A 21,034-nucleotide genomic window follows, 5' to 3' on the forward strand; every position below is an offset into this window, starting at 1 on the left:
CCCTAGAGGCTGCGGAGAAGGGCTATTTGTCCACCCCTAGAGGCTGCGGAGAAGGGCTATTTGTCCACCCCTAGAGGCTGCGGAGAAGGGCTATTTGTCCACCCCTAGAGGCTGCGGAGAAGGGCTATTTGTCCACCCCTAGAGGCTGCGGAGAAGGGCTCAGAGAGATGTGGACTGGAGTCCAGGGTGACCAACATGTCCTCATAGTGAAATATAAATGTCTACCAGATCTGATTAGATTACGCTTAATATATGTACCCTGTTCTACCCCTTGTCGGACCCCCAAAATGTGCATCGTTATAAACCTAAGACATTAAATCCATTGCTCAAATGACACAATGGAAAGCAGTAAACAAAATGAGTGGATATATTTTTTTTCCTGTGTGGTTAGCTTTTTCATATTTTCAATCATTACAAGTCAATAAGCATGGCCCCAGATTACAAAAACCACTTGTAATCATCATTCATCATGACTCCTGTTATAACATTATTTTACTGCTAAGAGGTTTTATGGTTCACTCTGGCAGGCAGATGTTCATTTTCAATTCAAACCTCAAATCCCTTTCACATATCGTGTTGTATTTCACATATGTTTTATTTAAATTCAACATTTGTCAAGATACCAAGTTAGTAGATTGTTCAAGTGGAGAAATACTAGACTGGATGAGATTTGGGGTCAGATCGGGGTCAAGCCTTTTGGAGGGTATTTGATTATACAGGTGATGACAGCAGCTCTGTTTGTATGAAATGTGGTTATCCCTATATAGGCTAAAGGAAGACTTGTTTACAAATTCAAGGTGTTTTTCTGCCCTCTCCTTGTGAAAATAGAACACTGCAACACACTGGTTGTGACAACTAATGGTCAGCCAAACACACAATACATATACAAAATGTACATTGCTGAATAACTACTCTTTTAGCTATATTAAGGGCTCTTTAAAAAAAACTTGCTGCAAACAACTCTCCCTTCCGGGAAAATACATACCACCTTAGACCCTGTCATGTCTCTCCTCCCAAATCTGTAAACTGAAGCAGCTCCTGTCTGCAGGGGAGTGCCAGCAGGACCTGTTCCTGGGTCAGCCTGCAATGTTTGTCTTCCGGGACGCCCAGCCCCCAAACCACAGCCTGGTGGAGCTTATCGAGCTGTTTGGGGGCACAGTCTTCAAAACGGTCCGGCTGGCAGGCCTCTGCATGGGGAAGTACAAAGGCAAGAGACCAGATGGGAGCAGGATTCTCTCTGAGCAGTGGGTGCTGGGTAAGATGTCAGCCTAGTGTTAATTAATATGTAGCCCTTAACACTGCATCACGTATACAGGTTGAAAATAGCATATTTGGTCACTGGTAAGTGCTTCAATGGAAACACAGTGGCTGAACACTAACATAATATACATTATGTGAGAGCGGGCTCTGGGTCTCTGCTTTACGGCGGGATTCAACTGACAGACATTCTAAGCAGGTGTAGCACCCGCAACAATTTGCCCCCGTCCTTCCCGCAAAATGGGTTACCTTTGCATATTGTGCTGTTGTCAAGGTGAGGGCTGTAAATCAAAAGCAGGATGTGATGTCATACAAGCAAACCACACACCTGTGAGTAAAAATTTGAATTTCCCATTTCTGTTCGAGAACTCATGTAGACTACAAGTGGAATGCACATAAAATCAAGAGTGTAGTGTTAGGATTTGGCCTTGTCAGATGAAATGTTGTGTCCTCACACTTGTTCTGATAATTTCCCCATTATCTCAAAATTGTTCCCTTTTCAATTGCTACCATGGTTATGCATACTGTATGCGTCTCATATTTTTTTCTGTTAGAAACATTTAAACATACCCCTCCCTGTCCATATAGGGTAATTCCCCTGAGTATAAAAAGTTAAGAAAAAGTTACATTCATAGTTTATCCTTGTGATTCATGCTGCTGTAATAGATACATCTATACAGTATACAGTGGTGTAAAGTACTTAGGTAAAAAATACTTTAAAGTACTACTTATGAAGTCATTTTGGGGTATCTGTACTTTACTATTTTTATTTTTGACAACTTTTACTTCACTACATTCCTAAAGAAAATAATGTACTTTTTACTCCATACATTTTCCCTACCACCCAAAAGTACTCGTTACATTTGATACTTAAGTATATTTAAAACCAAATACTTTGACTTTTATTCAAATAGTATTTTACTTTTACTCAAGTATGACAATTTGGTACTTTTCCCACCACTGACAGTATATTTGATACGATTTGTATTTGACAGTGTGGTATTAACGTTTAGCTTTGGTTTAGAATATTTATGGGAAATGTGAAGTTTTTACTCTAAGTCTCATTATGCTTTTTAAACAACCGCATTACTTTACTTCCTTTTTCCTTTCGATTGTATCTCACACCTAAAGCAACTTCCATATTTCTTGGTATGGAAATCCCAGTAATATGAGGTTGGACTTGGAGTTTGCTGTGCATCAAAGATGGTTAATTAAACAGCAAACTGATACAGGGACCTGACTAGTGCTTTCATCCATTTGACATTCACTCAGTCATTTACCTTCAAGATATATTGCAGATCACATATCAGACACACACTACTCCAAAAATAGCTTGTAAACTCAGAGCATTTTAAGCAGACCTTGCTTTACTGCAGCGAGCACCTGGCACTGCTGTTTAATACCTCAGACTGACACCAGCAAGTCAGCAACTGTCCACTCTTAGCAACCACCACTTCAGAACTCCTCTTTAAACCAATCAGCTTGCAAGATGTTGGTAAGTGGCTTACGAGTTCCGCCCCATTCCACCATGGAGTCCATGGTAGAGGCAGTTTTTGAATCGAAGTTAACTTAACTGTGGGCCAAGGAGAACTTAGATTCTGAGCATGTTGTGATTTACCAATGTAGTTTAAACCGTTATTTTGTAAGACAGCGTTTAATATTTTGGTTCATGGACCCGTTGAGCAGTGTTTAGCGAAAGCTTGTAGCTAGCCGTGGCGTAAGCTACCGTTAGCCGTTTAGCTAGGTAAAGTTAGGTGGCTATTGGAGATTCGAGGTCGTTTGCTAGTTGTTGTTACGTTGAACTTTTGCGATATGCATAACATTGACATGTGGTATTACTATAACGTTATGCTTTTTTTCTACATTTGCAACTTCTCACTGCGATAATTTGGGGTGGCTGTCAAGCTTCCGCTAACCGCGTTAGCTATCTCTTGCTTTGACAGTGTACAAATAACGGTCAACAGAGAAGTGAAAGTGGTACCCGATATCTTGTAACGTTAGTTATCGCTACTTGAACAAGCTATTACGCAGTACAGAATGCTGCTCTCCCTTGTTGTGCACACGTACTCGTTGCGGTACTGGTTTCCTGCAGCGGTTATGATAGGCACAGCTCCGGCTTATATACTGTCATGGGGTGCTTGTCGCTTGATTTCGGCATTCCTACCATCAAGAATATTCCGCAGGATGGACGACCACCTCTATAACATCTACCAGAGCCTCGTCCTCTTTTTCTTTGAAAACTATACCGGGGTGGAGGTGAGTAGGCATACATTTCACTTAGTTTAAGGATACACTGACTTACAGCTTGTGAAGTATCTTGTATGGTGACATGTTATTACATGATGTCACCAGAGAAAGATAGTATTAGGTCTAATGGTATGTAGTAAGTGTGGTTGTCATTAGTGCCAGGCTACTTGGCCAGTACTAGAGCTCAAAATAATGGCTAATTTAAAGCTGAGAAATGAATGTGGTCTGTATGCATATATTAGGCCTGTACGAGTCTGGAACATTGTATAAGGCATCCAGTTTTACCTGTGGTATGCTGTTTTTTTTCCATCAGTTTAAAATATTTTAATTTAATTTAACTGGGAAAGTCAGTTAAGAACCAATTCTTATTTACAATGACGGCCTACTCCGGCCTAACCAGGACGACGCTGGGCCAATTGTGTACCACCCTATGGGACTCCCAATCACAGCCGGTTGTGATACAGCCTGGAATTGGACCAGATGTAGTGATGCCTCTAGCACTGAGATGCAGTGCCTTAGACCACTGCGCCACTCGGTTTATCAGTGTTTGTCTGATCAGTCAAATAGGTAACTTCACAGTCACCCTTTTGTCGTTCATCTTGTTGTTTTCTATTTGAGCCTAGTCTGGTGGTGATTTATTGTGGGTGTTCTTGAATATGGCTCTCAAAATGATATAATTGCACATATGCCTACAGTAGGAATACCAGTAGACCCATTGAAGACCTGGAGTCCTGTACTGTTACAAACATGTTACCTTATGAAGCACAGCAATGCCTCAGGTGTTTGAACAGGTGACAAAGTTTTTAGACACCCCCTTGATTCATTATTAACAGCTTGTATAAGGCTATTAAGATGATGAGAACAGTTTATGAACAAAAAAACTGAGACATGGCTGGTGTGCCATTGGATTTCTCAGCGCCAAGTGGATTTTCCACGACAAAATCCTGGGTGGAAGTCTAATTACTAATACAAAGGTTGGCACAAATTCTATCAGTTTGGCAACCACCCAAATTTCTTCCATTTTGTTTCTGATGTTTCTCATTATGTCATTAAGGTGTCTTTTAGGCCTAAAATAGTGCTCATTCTTCCTCCTTTAGATTGTTATTTATGGAGACATACCAAAGAATAAAGAGAATGTGGTCTACCTTTCCAACCATCAATGCACAGGTGAGCTTTTCCTATTCAACAAGATGTTATACTAACTCATCTCTCTTCATTTTGAGATAAAAGTGGCATATGATGTGGTGAAATTTGAGGATTTCATCAAAACGCTGCGGTTTGCACTGCAGTTGGACTAAAACCCTTATTTTCCATTGTCTTGTCATACAGCGGACTGGATCATTGCTGACATGTTAGCCATTAGGCAGAAGGCACTTGGCCATGTGAGATATGTCCTGAAAGATGGTCTGAAGTGGCTCCCATTGTACGGATGGTATTTCTCTCAGGTAATATATTTATGTAAAATATGTAGGCCTTTGTGTCTTTTTTTCTATACGTACTGAATTTATTACTTCTTATGAATACTTTAGTTATGTACCTTTTTAATGTTTTTTTTTTTCTTCATCTGAGTGGCAGCCCCCAGGTACTGCATGTGTGTGTGTGTGAAATAATGAATGAAAAATAAATTAACTGAATATGAAATTAGATTCATCGAACAGCCCCCGTGATATGCAACTTTTCAGGGAGGTTAGAAACCAATATACACAGGCAGTTAGAAAAGCCAAGGCAAGCTTTTTCAAGCAGAAATTTGCTTCCTGCAACAAACTCAGAAAAGTTCGGGGACACTGTAAAGTCCATGGAGAATAAGAACACCTCCTCCCAGCTGCCCATTGTACGGAGGATAGGAAACTCTGTCACCACCGATAAATCCACTATAATTGAGAATTTCAATAACCTTTTTTCCACCTGGCTACCCATACCCCGGTCAACAGCACTGCACCCCCCCAAACAGCAACTCACCCATGCCTTCCCCATTTCTCCTTCTCTCAAATCCAGTCAGCTGATGTTCTGAAAGAGCTGTAAAATCTGGACCCCTACAAATCAGCCGGGCTATACAATCTGGACCCTTTCTTTCTAAAATTATCTGCCGAAATTGTTGCAACCCCTATTACTAGCCTGTTCAACCTCTCTTTCGTGTTGTCTGAGATTCCCAAAGATTGGAAAGCAGCTGCGGTCATCCCCCTCTTCGAAGGGGGGGACACTCTTGACCCAAACTGCAGACTTATATCTATCCTACCCTGCATTTCTAAGGTCTTCGAAAGCCAAGTCAACAAACAGATTACCGACCATTTTGAATCCCACCGCACCTTCTCCGCTATCCAATCTGGTTTCAGAGCTGGTCATGGGTGCACCTCAGCCATGCTCAAGGTCCTAAACGATATCTTAACCGCCATTGATAAGAAACAATACTGTGCAGCTTTATTCATTGACCTGGCCAAGGCTTTCCACTCTGTCAATCACCACATCCTCATCGGCAGACTCGACAGCCTTGGTTTCTCAAATGATTGCCTCGCCTGGTTCACCAACTACTTCTCTGATAGAGTTCAGTGTGTCAAATCATAGGGCCTGTTGTCCGGGCCTCTGGCAGTCTCCATGGGGGTGCCACAAGGTTCAATTCTTGGGCCGACTCTCTTCTTTGTATTCATCAATGATGTTGCTTTTGCTGCTGGTGAGTCTCTGATCCACCTCTACGCAGACGACACCATTCTGTATACTTCTGGCCATTCTTTGGACACTGTGTTAACAACCCTCCAGACGAGCGTCAATGCCATACAACTCTCCTTCTGTGGCCTCCAACTGCTCTTAAATGCAAGTAAAACCAAATGCATGCTCTTCAACCGATCGCTGCCTGCACCTGCCCGCCCGTTCAGCATCACTACTCTGAACGATTCTGACTTAGAATATGTGGACAACTACAAATACCTAGGTGTCTGGTTAGACTGTAAATTCTCCTTCCAGACTCACATCAAACATCTCCAATCCAAAGTTAAATCTAGAATGGCTTCCTATTTCGCAAACAAACATCCTTCACTCGTGCTGCCAAACATACCCTTGTAAAACTGACCATCCTACCGATTCTCGACTTCGCCGATGTCATTTACAAAATAGCTTCCATACCCTACTCAATAAATTGGATGCAGTCTATCACAGTGCCATGCATTTTGCAAACAAAGTCCCATACACTACCCACCACTGCGACCTGTACACTCTCGTTGGCTGGCCCTCGCTTCATACTCGTCGCCAAACCCACTGGCTCTAGGTCATCTACAAGACTCTGCTAGGTAAAGTCCCCCCTTATCTCAGCTCGCTGGTCACCCTAGCAGCGCCCAACTGTAGTACGCGCTTCAGCAGGTATATATCTCCGGTCACCCCCGAAGCCAATTCCTGTTTGTTTTACTCCATGTGTGTTGTATGTGTCAAACTGCTTTGCTTTATCTTGGCCAGGTTGTTCTCAACTTGCCTACCTGGTTAAATAAATCAAATTAAATTAATTTAAATACTATACCTGTAACGACCCCCCCAACAACAACAACAAATTATTACACTTTGGTCACAAAATATCTGAAAGATTTGTGCACTGTCAAAGATATGTTATGTGTGCTGTGCTTATTGGTATGATTAATTTAAGCCTGTTTTGTGTGCATTTTTTCTGTTTCTTTTTTTTTTAGCATGGAGGTGTCTACGTGAAGCGAAGTGCAAAGTTTGACGAGAAGGCAATGAAAAAGAAGCTCTCTTCACAGACAGTGTTGGGAACACCAGTAAGTATTTATGGAGCACACTGACAATTGTCTGTGAATGTTATTTCCTTCCAAAAACCATTAAAAAAAATATATATATATATATAATAATTATATTTGCATGTTTTTTTTGCATTGCAGCCTATAACTTTTTACATGGCTGCCAACAAAACGAATGTTTAATACTGTCACTTCATTCAAATGGATTCTATTGATGGGCTGTCAGTTCATGCTCTTACATTATCCAAATTGTCATTTTTTTTAAAGAGCATTGGTATTCTAAAAGATACAAAATACATGAAACCAACTGAAATATTTATAATGGCCTTTTTGGTCACTGACATGTCCCTTCTAAATGTTTCTGTGTCTAGTCTATATCAGGAAGGACAGCTGTTGCCAAATAACTTTTTCCCAGGACACTAAAATACACAGCTTGTTGTTTGGTCTCTGGGCTAATGTTTTGGCATGCTTTTATGACTTGTCTAGTCTACATGACACCCAAGTTTCAGAGTTTTCAGATGTGTAACCATGGGTATGTAGAGTGTAGACAGGGATGTATGAAAGGGGTACCAGTCAGTACCTTGATGTCTAGTAAACTTGTTGTAAAACTGTACTCGTATACTAATCTTAAGAGCAATGATGTGCTGATCCGCCCTGTAAGACTTCTTATCCTAACTCCATCCCTGTTTGTTTTGTTTTCTGTGCAGATGTATCTTGTCATCTTCCCAGAAGGAACCCGATACAATCCTGAACTCAAGAAGATGATCAGCGACAGTCAGGCCTTTTCTGCTAAAGAAGGTACTCTTTCAAATGTAGTATTATTGACTTAGAGCGAGTGTAGTCTTGCATGACTAATAGCAAAGCTTTGGGGAATGAAGAAGAATGAATGAGGGGTATGTATGTTAATGCATTGCAACAGGTACTTCAGCTTCTACAAAGGTTTTTAATACAATTCGCAGCATGAAAGCAAAATCCATTTACTATAACAGCAGATACATTCTACCCACAACTAACTTTTTGCCATCTATGTAAAAATGTCAAGACCCAAATATTTGTTGACTGCATTAGAGTGGAAGCTTAGACAAAATGAAAAGCCGCCTGGCTGGTTTATATTTTTTTCTCATCGTCAGTGGATTGCTGGTACAGCGCCAAGAGCTTGGCAGCTCCAACCAGTGATCTGCTTTAATGAAATATCCCAGAGGCTGTAGCTTAAAAATTGGGCAAAAGATTAACTTGTGATTACAAAAGTATTTTACTGCTGGCTGATAAGTGATTTAGAATGTTGCTAGACCTAATTCGCAAGGGCACATTTTAATGGTTTAAAAGCTGGTGCATATGACATTTTGTTTAATAATTAGAATATATTAGTTTGGTAGCATACATTTTGTTTAATAAAGTAGCATGTATTAGTTTGGTGGCAGACACTTTGTTTAATAAAGTAGGATTTATTAGTTTGGCAGCAGACTTATAGTTTACTATAAGATACTTATTTTTTTATATTTAAAGTGGAATATTAATAAAAATGAATAATTCCTTGTCTGAACTTATAACATTTGTCCATCAGATTTCAGATTTCCCAATGAATTGCTTTGGCCCTCACAGCTATATTACCATGTTATGGAGCGTAACATATACACAGTGTGGTACTTGAAAAACTGCAGTCCTTTGCGTGCGTAGCTACAGATTTAACTTAAAATCTGTCACTGAAATCAAAATGTGAAATATCACCTGCCCCTCTAAGTCCTATTAAACCGCTCTAGGGATTTGGGCTTGGCACATGACTATATGATCTGCTCGCCGTAAGGTGGGGGGTATAGTAGAGAAAAGAGAACCAAATAATTTTATTGGTCATATACATGTTTAGCAGATGTTATTGCGGGTGTAGTGAAATGCTTGTGTTTCAAGCACCAACAGTGCAGTAATATCTAACAATTCACAACAATACACACAACCTAAAAGTAAAATAATGGAATTAAGGAATATATAAATATTAGGATGAACAATGTCGGAGTGGCATAGACTAAAATACAGTAGAAAAGAATACAGTGTATATATGAGATGAGTAAAGCAAAAATATGTAAACATTATTAAAGTGGCCTCGAAGGTGCAGGGTTACGTAACTGGGTGGAAGCCGCCTAGGGATGGTGCCACGTATATTCTACCAACAACAGGATGGGACAACACATTTGTTATGCAGTAGTAGTTGGTCCCAAAGAAAAACCCGTGGACTTTGGACAGAGTACAATCAAGATTAAATCAGGGGAGAATAACAGGCCTGTTAAATGACCTATTAATTGCGTGTATATATGGTTTTAGATAATTGCTGGTCTCAAATGCAGCCAACAATCTTTCTGATCAGCGATTACAACAACCCGGTGACATTTGGAAGACGTCATTATGAGAGTTTGACCGTTGCTAATTCAATTTGCCCCCTGTTGTCTACCATTCAGTTATGTGAACAAGTCAAGGTTATGTGACCTGATCATTTGAATGGAGGTCTTTATTCCCCAGACACTATACTTTTTCTTGGCATTCATTGAAAGATCCAAGTGAAATGCTGGTACTAGAAACAGTGTCTTGTTTAGCACTGCTATTGGAAACTTGCTATAATTAACATTGCATGTCACTTGGCACAACCAAGAGATTTAACAGCGGCAGGTAGCCTAGTGGTTAAGAGCATTGCAACCAAACTCCAGTAACTGAAATGTCCCTGGTTTGAATCCCGAGCTGACTAGGTGAAAAATCTGTCTGTGCCCTTATTGCTCCTCTAAGTGTCTTTGGATAAGATGTAAATGTAAAAACATGAACAAATGCTATCCTATTAATTTCCTTCAGGACTGGCTGTCTTGGACCACGTTCTGACCCCAAGAATGAAAGCCTCGCACGTTGCCATAGAAACCATGAGGGAGCACCTGGATGCTGTGTATGATGTCACCGTGGTGTATGAGGGAACACTGGGCACAAGCAATGAAAGACATCCTGCCCCATCAATGCCAGGTATGAGGTTGTTCCAGATAATTTTGTTTTTTCAGGTATTAAGGGGGGATTTTGATGCATGCAATAATCCTCTTTATTCCCACACGCAACTGGAGTTACTCAGTACATTATCAGTATAACATTGTTCTCCTAATTGAAACAGAAAATAAGTTGGCTTCCTGTAAACAGTGCGTGTTGTGGTGTTTTTGATTCCTCTGTGTTCCCAAAGTGTTTTTGAAAAGCTTTGGTGTGAAAACATCCTGTTGCTTTCAGGAATAAACAGTGATGTACTGGTAGTAAACAGCATGGGAAGAATAGAAAAGCATGTTTGTCTAAGTACACCTCCTGTTAATTTCCCAGTATTTCACATGTTATTGAGATGACTGTATTGAGGGAAGAAATGATTGGACCGTGTTTGAACTGAAACCAGGAATGTTTTCCGCACTGAAACGGTTAACCTTTTTGCAACCAAACTCAATGGGTATCAAATCATTTGGAAAGCAAATATTGTCACCCATAATCTTTCACCCTTATTGATAAAACACAAAAGCATTTGCTCTGATTGGCTGGTGTCCAGGCTATTCCTGGTTTCAAGCTAGGTTTAAATAAAAGGTTAAGACAATGTTATAATTCCATGCAGAAGCGTTTGAAAATAAACAAATTCATTGGACCAGTCTTAGAGCAAAAATGACTGGAGGTGAATGTTTGCACTACAGAAAGTTTCCCATCGAAGTGGAAAATAAACACAGTCTTAGTGAATTTCAGCTAACTACTCAGCAAACAGATAGCATACCTGTTTTACTGTCTCTTTTTCAAATTATCTACAGCCAATGCTGGTCACGTTTTCAATAAATCCGCAACAGCGCTGGTCCAATGAATGTGTTTCTTTTCGAATGCTCCACATTGATCAGTCCCTTGTCTTAACCTGCATATTTTCGACCTAGGTATCATGTGAACCCATGTTGATATTAACTGAAATAAAGTGTAATATCCATTGAATGACTGATGCAGTGGTTATGGGGGTTTGGTTGAAATTATTCCATGGGAATGTTTCGATGCACGGGCCCCAGATTCAGCTGTTTGCTTACTTTTAACGTCAATGTTTCCATGGGAGCTTTCAGCTAAGCTGTCTGACCAGAGTTATTGTTTTGTTATGTACAACATGCGCAGGGATTCCACTTTTCTCTTATCTTGGCTTTTAACCTTCATGTGGCAGGATTTAAAATGCTGCCAGTCCTCAAGACTAATACCCCTCTTGCATTGATGGAATTATCATGGCATCAGAACATGTCAGTGATGTTTGATATAGTGGTTTTAAACTGTCACCTGCGGTTAGGACCTCTACTATTTATCAGATGACGCCATGACTTTTGAACAAAATGGCTCAAGGAATTGAAGACCATCCGAGCATTCATTCTTGTCAAATCAATTCTCGAGAAATTTGACATATGAATCAGAGCTGGTGTGTAATGCGTTTGTCTATCATGAGATAATAGCTCTACGCTTTAGAATCACTGTGCCATCTTGGCCTTCTTTACAAGGCAGGAGTTAGTGTAAATCAACCAATGGGTCACAGGAAAGGCTGACTTCTGTCATAAGTGCTCTCCCTCTGTGGAGGCTCAAGTGACGTGACATGCGGTCTTTGGGCTTTCTTATATCTCAGGAGGCTTTTGTCAAACTATCCAGCTGTTTCTCCATTTCTACAAATTGCCCTCACGAGTGTAGTGTGAGGGATAATGATTTTAATCACTGCTTTACCCTTGTAGATCTGGCTGATTGGATGAGTCATATGAAAATGCCAAATGGGTACTATGATTAAGAATAGGCCTATAGGCTAATCTGAGGGCCTGTAAGAAAAACAGAGCAGGCAGGGCTTTTGATGAAACTATAGTTTTTAAAGCTGATCATTCAAATCCTGCTCAGATTGTACAGTGTTTTGTAAACAGACCTATGTGGAAGCTGTAGTCACTTAATTCCTGTTTTTGGAGTTAGAGGACGGAAGTTCAGATCCATAAGATACTGTATCTGGACCTACGTAGTGCCTCATTCACAAACACAATTTGATTGCTACGTGGTCTTTGGCTGCTATGGTCTTCCTGATGTTGTTTTGTCTCTCATTCATGTTTTCTCTCTCATTCATGTTTTCTCTGTTTGACAGAATTCCTGTGTAAGGAATGTCCCAAAGTTCACATCCACTTTGAACGTGTGGACGTGAAGGAAATTCCCCCGGAGTCTGTGTTTTTCCGCAGGTGGCTGCACGAGCGATTTGAGATCAAGGACCAGTGAGTGTCCTCTTACCACCCTCTTTCTAACCCTGTCTGACATTACGGCACAGACCGATGCACCAATTCCACATTTAGGCCAAGGTTGAGTTCATGTTAAGAAAATGTATCTGAAATTAGTCTGAAATTCCGGCAGCACTTCAACTACTCAAATGGTGGACTGCAATATCAGGTTTAAGGATGCTGGAGCTAGTCTGCTTTGATAACTAATTTAATAATGTGTTGATGCCCCCACTGCACATGAAGTGTGCACTGACTAGGGTTACATAATTCCAGAAATCCTGGTTGGAGGATTCCGGATTTCGTGGTTATTCTCACTTAATTACGGGAATCTTTCCACCAGAATTACTGGAAAACCTGGGAATTTTGGTTAAGGTTACTGGAATTTTGCAACCCTACAACTTACTAACAATCACAGTTATAAATTCTCATGATTGGCTGATTAGACATGAGCTCGGGATATGCTTTAACTCTAAAGGGATCCTTCTCTTTTTTGCCACAGGATGTTGACTACTTTCTATGAGTCTGAGGATCCAGACAAAAAAGGCAGATTCCCGGGAGAAGGTCAAAGGTCCCATCTGAGCATTACAAAGACGTTGCCATCGCTGCTGTTTTTGGGCGGGCTAACACTGCCAATGCTGTTGACGGAGTCTGGCAGGAAACTCTATGTCCGAACCTGGGTGTATGGGACTCTGTTGGGATGGCTCTGGGTGAATGTTAGTCCATAGGATGCTCATGGTGGTCATCAATGCCGTCTGCTATGGCTATGGAAAGACCTTGCCCTTTCACTCACCCATCAGGCAGGGGGCGTATGTTTTTCGAAACAAAGCACTTGTTGCTGTTAAGGTTTGGTTCTTCTAGAATTCTGTCCAAATGGATTGCTCATTGCTCATTGCCTACCTAACAGCTATAAGAAGAGAGATAGGGATATGGATAGAGAAGCGGTTTTGTTTCTTGTGCTGCTGCTTCATTGCTCTATGGTTGTGTGCATCAACTTGCAACCAGATAAGGTGAGAAATTGAAATGGGGATATTGTATGTATTTCTTTCCTTGAATTTCCCCTTTTTATCTCAGTCATAAAGTATGAATAGACAGATTTTATTCCCTATACCGTTTAGCCTATTACATAATTAAATTCTGTGCTTTTGCATATCCAGTGTCCAGCATCCCTTTTCAACATTAGTTTACCAGAGTTAGGGTTCAGCTCTCTGTTTGAGATGACATGCTGTGTTCATGTGCTCTTGGAATTATTAACAACTCGGGACTGAGAAACTCTCAGAATGTTCATAACTCTGAGTTGACAATGTCCAAAAAGTTATTTATGAGCATTCAAGTAGGAAATAGGAGAGGGGAGATAACATGCATCGTCCTCTGATCTTTCCAGTAACATACTTTAGAGTTTCTTATTCCGAGGAGCATGTGAACCCAGCATTAGAGAGCAGATTAAATTTTCAGTACTAATTACAAAGTACTCAATGCAAAAAAGAGTGATTAGTGTTTATTCAATTGTCCAATGAATACATAATTGATGTTGGAGTGTTTAGGTCTAAGTGATGGTTACTTAGCCATGTGTTTAAAGTTCTCCTTTTTATTGCCCAGTTACAACGTGTCTGCTGTATATGTGCTTCGTTTGAGTTTTTGCAAAAGTTCCACAAATTGTTGCCAAACTCTATATAAGTGCAGGGGTATCAAACAAGTGTTTTAGTTGGAGGAATGTATCTGTAATCAGGTCAGCTGTACCTGAGGAACCAATATTGTATTTTTTAATTGACCTAAAGAGCTTGTTACAGAGTCATTTTTGTATATGCTGCCTTTGCCATGTTACAGATTACACAAAAGGTAGAGATAGCTATATATTGAGAAGGCCAATTGTAGTGTATCACAATATAGAATTCATATTCCTTTGTTTTCAAAGTCAACTGTATAATATGCGTAAACTATTCTAAAAACAGTAATATACTGTATGTCCATAATTTTTCATAATGAAAACAACTTTTTCAACTGTTGTCACTTGTTGGTATTCTTATTTTATTGAATAATTAAAGTGGTCTTCCAATATGGATTAAATTAGCCCATGGTAATTACACCTGCCATACCAAGGTCTCATTTACATATCCTTCCTTTAATAACAACGTGGAATGGCAATAGTTTAAGAACTTTCATTCATTCAATTTATTTTGTTTAATTCTGTCAACTTGATTTTAAAAAAACTGATTGTAAATAATCAAACAATTCTGGTAGACACTATTGTGCCAATTGAACCCAGAAATGTGTGCCTTCTACCAGAGGAGTTAGTCCTCAGCTTCCACCCAGAGGACTGCACTGGGACTCCATCTACTGGACAGCACTGGAACTGTTTTGCACAGCATAGTTTATTGGTGTAATTGTCTTCAGTTATGAGCTTTTGGTGTCAGTAGTATGTGGTTGAATATTGTTTTTTTGATTTTGAGAAACAGAAGTAATATGTTTTAGTTATTTCCTTTTGTAAATAAAGTACCTCTTGGTGTTTCATCAAGTAAGAGTTTATTGTCCATGTTGTCTTTTTCATACTCTGGCTCAAAGCTACAAGTCTTTTTATTCCGCTATTATATGTAATGCTTTTGTGTGTCACTGGTCAAAAAATACATTGTGGCTACCAAACACACCCATATACAGTGCAAAATGTTTACCCAATGTCATGATCTAAAATGTTCATAATCACAGATGTTGCTATTCCACTCTGTTCCAAAGGTATTTTATTATTCACTTTGGAGTTTGTTTCAAGTATACTTTTAAATTCAGTTTCCTTTGTAGTTGTTTTATCATACACATCTACAAAAGTATGTGGATGCCCCTTCAAATTAGTGGATTTGGCTATTTCAGCCACACCATTGCTGACAGGTGTATAAAATCAAGCACACAGCCAATCTCCATAGACATACATTGGATGTAGAATTGGCCCATACTGAAGAGCTCAGTGACTTTCAACGTGGCACCGTCATAGGACGCCACCTTTCCACCAAGTCAGTTTGTCAAATTTCAGCTCTGCTTTAGCTGCTCTGGTCAACTGTAAGTGCTGTTATGGTGAAGTGGAAATGTCTACGAGCAACAACGGCTCAGCCGCGATGTGGTAGGCAACGCAAGCTCACAGAACGGGACCACCGAGTGCTGTAGCGTGTAAAATAATCTGTCCTCGGTTCCAACACTCACTACTGAGTTCCAAACTACCTCTGGAAGCAACGTCAGCACAATAACTTTTCGTCGGGAGCTTCCATGGCCAAGCAGCCTATCACTATGCACAATGCCAAGTGTCGGCTGGAGTGGAGTAAAGTTTGCCGCCACTGGACTCCGGAGTAGTGGAAACGCGTTCTCTGGTGTGATGAATAACGCTTCACCATCTGGCAGTCTGAAGGACTAATCTGGGTTTGGTGGATGCCAGGAGATCGCTAACTACCCAATTTCATAGTGAGAACTATAACGTTTGGTGGGGGAGGAATAATGGTCTGGGGCTATTTTTCATGGTTCAGGCTAGGCCCCTTAGTTCCAGTGAAGGGAAGTCTTAACGCTACAGCATACAATGACATTCTAGATGATTCTGAGCTTCCAACTTTGTGGGAACAGTTTGGGGAAGGCCCTCGTGCACAAAGTGAGGTCCATACAGAAATGGTTTGTCGAGATCGGTGTAGAAGAACACAGATCCTTGACCTCAACACCATCGAACACCTTTGGGATGAATTGGAATGCTGACTGAGAGCCAGGCCTTATCGCCCAACATCAGTGCCCGATCTCACTAACGCTTGTGGCTGAATGGAAGCAAATCCCAGCAGTGGAAAGCCTTCCCAGAAGAGTGGAGGCTGTTATAGCAGCTAAAGGGGGTCCAAATCCATATTAATGTCCATGAATTGAAATGAGATGTTCGACGAGCAGGTGTCCACATACTTCTGGTGGTGTCGTGTATGTACATGGACAGAATGTTTTGTTGACATCCTGTACTTTACTTGAACAGTTGTGCATGCCTTTCCTGAAATGCAGCAGCACTTAAGAGATACAAAAAATCTTATCAATATAGAATGAAAATGTTACTTTGTTGATTGAAGAGATACATTTTATTTTGTATTTGTTAATTTCCTAAATATTCCTCTCAAATTATCTAATGCACTGCTAAGAAAGTTCAGAAGATTGTGCTGCTCTTATGCATATCCTTTAACAGTTGTTAATGCAGTGCAGAAAAAGTGCCTTAGTCATTAATGTACTTTGACCTACTCACCTTGCCCTATACCACATTTTAACCTGATCTGACACCATAAACTTGTTCAATTATTAAATTATGCTTGTGTTCATTTGTGTTTTTGAGACTTATGTAATAACGGAATGACAATCAAAAGCGTTTGGTATTTTCTTTGTTGGTTTCTTTTTGTTCATTAATTTATTTTTTATATATTTTTTAGTGGGTTATTGAAGACAGGTTGAAAGAGAAGTGATGCAGTTGTGAGCGCGTAATTTGTACGCGCATGCGCACTTTCACATAACACTTCCTAGTGCCACTGGGCGAGTTCGTTTTGCATGGACCGGTACCCGGATGGATGAAAATTTAACCTAAGCACCAATGGAATGGTCGCAGATGTATTACCTCCAATCATTCTGGACACCGGGGCATGCAAAACGAACAAACCCATTGGGACAACAGGCGTACATTTTTACTAATTTATTTTACGTTTAAATTAGCAAATACCAGGTAAATTAATTCATTATATTCCTATCTGAGTTATATGCATATATTTCAAGTGGTCAGTGTTTGTCAAGTGTCCGTTTCCGTTCGCTACATAATTGTATCTCGCTACAGTATCTTGTAACATTTAGCAATGTAGTCTAAGATTAATTGGTCTTTACCCATACTCCTGCTCCACAGCACTGCAATGGCAATTGACTGGCTTGGATTTGGCTACGCTGCAGCCATAGTCCTTGGGGGATTCATGGGATACAAGAAAAAAGGTAGGAGTTTCTAGTCAAGCAGTTCAAAATGCACAAAGCTACATTCATTTGTCATTATCACAGTTTCATTCAAGTTTCAAGTTTTGAATGTCACTTGCATAAGTACAGTGAAATACCTTTCTTGCAAACTCAAAACCCAACAATGCAATAATCAATAACAGTGTAATACTAGAAAAAACACCAGAAAAAAGAATAAATATGAAGAACACAATAACTAAGTAATTATACTGTGTACATGGTCAGTTCCAATACCATATTAACAATGTGCAGGGATACTGGAGTGGTGGGAGGTAGATATGTATAGGGTTAAGGTGACTAGGCAACGGGATACAAGATAAACAGTGACAGCAGCAGCTTGTATGTGAGTGTGTATAGAGTCAGTATAAATGTATGTGCATATAATGTGAGTGAGCAGATGATGGAGTGTGTGTGTGTGTGTGTGAAGGGCCCTGTGCAAAACTAAAAGGTAAATAAAGATAATCTGTGTAGCTACTTTGTTAGCTTTTTATCAGTCTTATTGCTTGGAGATAGAAGCTGTTCAAGAGCCTGTTGGTGTCAGACTTGATGCACCGGTACCGCTTGCTGTGCGGAAGCAGACAAAATAGTCTATGGCTTGAGGGGTTGGAGTCTTTAATGATTTTCAGGGCCTTCTTTCCACACTGCCTGATATAGATGTCCAGGATGGCAGGGAGCTCTGCCCCAGTGATGTGGTGGGCTGTCCGCACCATCCTCTGTAGCACCATGCGATCGAGGGCGGTGCTATTGTCATACTAGGTAGTGATGCAGCCAGTTAAAATGCTCTCAATGGTACCGCTGTAGAACTTTTTGAGGATTTGACTAACTTTTTCAACCTCCTGAGGTTGAAGAGACGCTGTCGCGCCTTCTTTACGACTGCACACGTGTTTTTGGACCCCGTTCCTGTAGTATATCATAATCAGCTCCTTGGTCTTACTGACTTTGACCCTGTTAACAAGCTGATGGCAAGTAACAGATATTTTTTTTAATTTTTTTTACTACAGGTAGTGTCATGTCACTGATAGCTGGGCTATTGTTTGGCAGCATAGCCGCCTATGGGGCCTTCATGATTTCAAATGACCCAACCAAGACTTTCTACTCCCTCGGTTAGTATGCCTGCTATGCTGGAATGTATACGTGTTGGGATGTGTATATTTTAGGTCTTGACATGTCTTGATATAGAATTTCATACATCTTTTTTTTCTTCTCTCAGTTGCCTCAGGAGCGCTGACAATAGTAATGGGAATGAGATTCAAGAAATCTGGAAAAATAATTCCAGGTGGTATCATGGCAGGACTAAGGTGAGAATCATCAAAAGTCCACTATAACCATTAAATCAAATCAAATCAAGTCCACTATAACCATTATTGCATGGTTTTGAAATATATGGAGGTTAGGTGAATGTGTTCATGAAACTCTTTGCTGATTTTCATTGTATTTTGATGTCTGTTACAATTGACCCTGTATTGGAATGTTTCTAATTAAATATTTAATGTGCACAATCAATATGAAGTTATCATATCTGTTTTCTTTACTCAGTGTGCTGATGGTCCTACGACTTCTCTTCATGAGTGTGATTGTAATGTGATTTGAACAATACAACAACCAACTAAAGCAAGATGGAAAATGTCATCACAAGGGATGAATTTGCATTTACACATTGTTTGTGCTTGCCTATATGTATTATTGTAATCATCCTTAATGTTTGTACGTTCTTTAAAGAACTTGATCCTGCAACCTATGATCATATTGCTGCTTTTATGTCACTCCTAAAGTATGCAGCACTGGGGCAGTGAGTGCACATACACAATGACTTAATGCTATGTGAATGTTGAGTAAAAAGGGTGTTACAGTGCCTTGCAAAAGTATTCATCCCCCTTGGCGCTTTCCCCATTTTGTTGCATTACAACTTTTAATTTAAATAGATTTCTATTTGGATTTCATGTAATGGACATACATAAAATAGTCCAAATTGTATGAAGTGAAATTTTAAAAGGTACTTTTATATACAAACAATACAAACGGAAAAGTGGTGCATGCATATGTATTCACCCCTTTGCTATTCGCCCCTAAATAAGATCTGGTGCAACCAATTACCTTCAGAAGTCACATCATTTGTTAAATAAAGTCCCCCTGTGTGCAATCTAAGTGTCACATGATCTCAGTATATATAAACGTTCTGAAAGGCCCCAGTCTGGAACACCACTAAGCAAGGGGCACCATGAAGACCATTGAGCTCTACAAACAGGTCAGGGACAAAGTTGTGGAGAAGTACAGATCAGGGTTGAGTTATAAAAGAATATCAGAAAGAATATGACAAACCTGCCAAGAGAGGGCCGCCCACCAAAACTCACAGACCAGGCAAGGAGGGCATTAATCAGAGAGGCAACAAAGAGACCAAAGATAACCCTGAAGGAGCTGCAAAGCTGCACAGCGGAGATTGGAGTATCTGTCCATAGGACCACTTTAAGCTGTACACTCCACATAGCTGGGCTTTACCAAAGAATGGACAGAAAAAAAGCCATTACTTAAAGAGGGGAAAAAAAGCAAACAGGTTTGGTGTTTGCCAAAAGGCATCTGGGAGACTCCCCAAACATATGGAAGAAGGTACTCTGGTCAGATGAGACTAAAAATTGAGCTTTTTGGACATCAAGAAAAACACTATGTCTGGTGCAAACCCAACACCTCCCATCACCCCAAGAACACCATCCTCACAGTGAAGCATGGTGGTGGCAGAATTGTGCTGTGGGGATGTTTTTCATCAGCAGGGACTGGGGAAACTGGTCAGAATTGAAGGAATGATGGATGGCTCTAAATACAGGGAAATTCTTGAGGGAAACCTGTTTGTCTTCCAGAGACTAGACTGGGATGGAGTTTCACCTTCCAGCAGGACAATGACCCTAAGCATACTGCTAAAGCAACACTTGAGTGGTTTAAGGGGAAACATTTAAACGTCTTGGAATGCCCAGACCTCAATCCAATTGAGAATCTGTGCTATGACTTAAAGATTGCTGTACACTAGCGGAACCCATCCAACTTGAAGGAGCTGGAGCAGTTTTGCCTTGAAGACTGGGCAAAAATCCCAGTGGCTAGATGTGCTAAGCTTATAGAGACATACCCCAAGAGACTTGCAGCTGTAATTGCTGCAAAAGGTGTCTATACAAAGTATTGACTTGGGGGGTGAACAGTTATGCACGCTCAAGTTTTGTTTCACAAAAACAATGGTGCATCTTCAAAGTGGTAGGCATGTTGTGTAAATCAAATGATACAAACCCCCCCAAAAATCCATTTGAATTCCAGGTTGTAAGGCAACAAAATAGGAAACATGCCAAGGGGGTGAATACTTTCGCAAGCCACTGTACTTCCTTGAATAGTTGTGTTGTCTCATCGGAAATTATTTAAGTTGAATGAAGTACAGTCTTATAATAACTATTCACTCAGTCATTGTAAGAACAAATGAGCACTTTTTGTTGAACAATTAAATTTACTACTGGTTATAAGCACACATGCTATGATTTGTTCAATGGATATGGGAACAGAAATACAATG

General features: G+C 40.2%; 3 protein-coding genes across 3 annotated transcripts in view; all 3 read left to right on the forward strand.

The window, feature by feature from the left end:
- LOC118357691 (microcephalin-like) overlaps nt 1–1,272 on the forward strand; it is a 33,691-nt gene extending 32,419 nt beyond the window's left edge. The window contains 1 exon segment of the mRNA XM_052477881.1: nt 994–1,272. Coding sequence (XP_052333841.1) covers nt 994–1,272 — 279 coding nt within the window.
- A 1,477-nt stretch (nt 1,273–2,749) lies between these two features.
- agpat5 (1-acylglycerol-3-phosphate O-acyltransferase 5 (lysophosphatidic acid acyltransferase, epsilon)) lies at nt 2,750–15,023 on the forward strand. Its single transcript, XM_035800965.2, has 8 exons — nt 2,750–3,513; nt 4,602–4,671; nt 4,834–4,949; nt 7,173–7,262; nt 7,949–8,039; nt 10,077–10,238; nt 12,376–12,499; nt 13,002–15,023. The coding sequence occupies exons 1-8, from the start codon at nt 3,295–3,297 to the stop codon at nt 13,225–13,227; spliced, it is 1,098 nt and encodes a 365-aa protein (XP_035656858.1). The 5' UTR covers nt 2,750–3,294; the 3' UTR covers nt 13,228–15,023.
- Nucleotides 15,024–16,901: 1,878 nt separating this feature from the next.
- Nucleotides 16,902–20,988, forward strand: LOC118402619 (transmembrane protein 14A-like). The gene is made up of 5 exons (XM_035800790.2): nt 16,902–17,213; nt 17,388–17,470; nt 18,490–18,591; nt 18,699–18,786; nt 19,025–20,988. Exons 1-5 carry the CDS (start codon nt 17,134–17,136, stop codon nt 19,071–19,073), a joined length of 402 nt encoding a protein of 133 aa, XP_035656683.1. The 5' UTR covers nt 16,902–17,133; the 3' UTR covers nt 19,074–20,988.
- The last annotated feature ends 46 nt before the right edge of the window (nt 20,989–21,034 follow it).

This window comes from Oncorhynchus keta, chromosome 24, assembly GCF_023373465.1.
Source record: "Oncorhynchus keta strain PuntledgeMale-10-30-2019 chromosome 24, Oket_V2, whole genome shotgun sequence".
NCBI classification, from domain to species: domain Eukaryota; kingdom Metazoa; phylum Chordata; class Actinopteri; order Salmoniformes; family Salmonidae; genus Oncorhynchus; species Oncorhynchus keta.

Bases quoted from the DNA above. Each gene is read 5' to 3' on its own strand.
- LOC118402619 (XM_035800790.2), top strand. From the start codon at position 17,134: ATGCAAAACGAACAAACCCATTGGGACAACAGGCGTACATTTTTACTA. The intron at 17,214-17,387 runs GTAAATTAATTC...CCTGCTCCACAG, and splicing joins TTTAAATTAGCAAATACCAG to CACTGCAATGGCAATTGACT. The intron at 17,471-18,489 runs GTAGGAGTTTCT...TTTTTACTACAG, and splicing joins CATGGGATACAAGAAAAAAG to GTAGTGTCATGTCACTGATA.
- agpat5 (XM_035800965.2), top strand. From the start codon at position 3,295: ATGCTGCTCTCCCTTGTTGTGCACACGTACTCGTTGCGGTACTGGTTT. The intron at 4,672-4,833 runs GTGAGCTTTTCC...CTTGTCATACAG, and splicing joins TTCCAACCATCAATGCACAG to CGGACTGGATCATTGCTGAC. The intron at 10,239-12,375 runs GTATGAGGTTGT...TCTGTTTGACAG, and splicing joins TCCTGCCCCATCAATGCCAG to AATTCCTGTGTAAGGAATGT.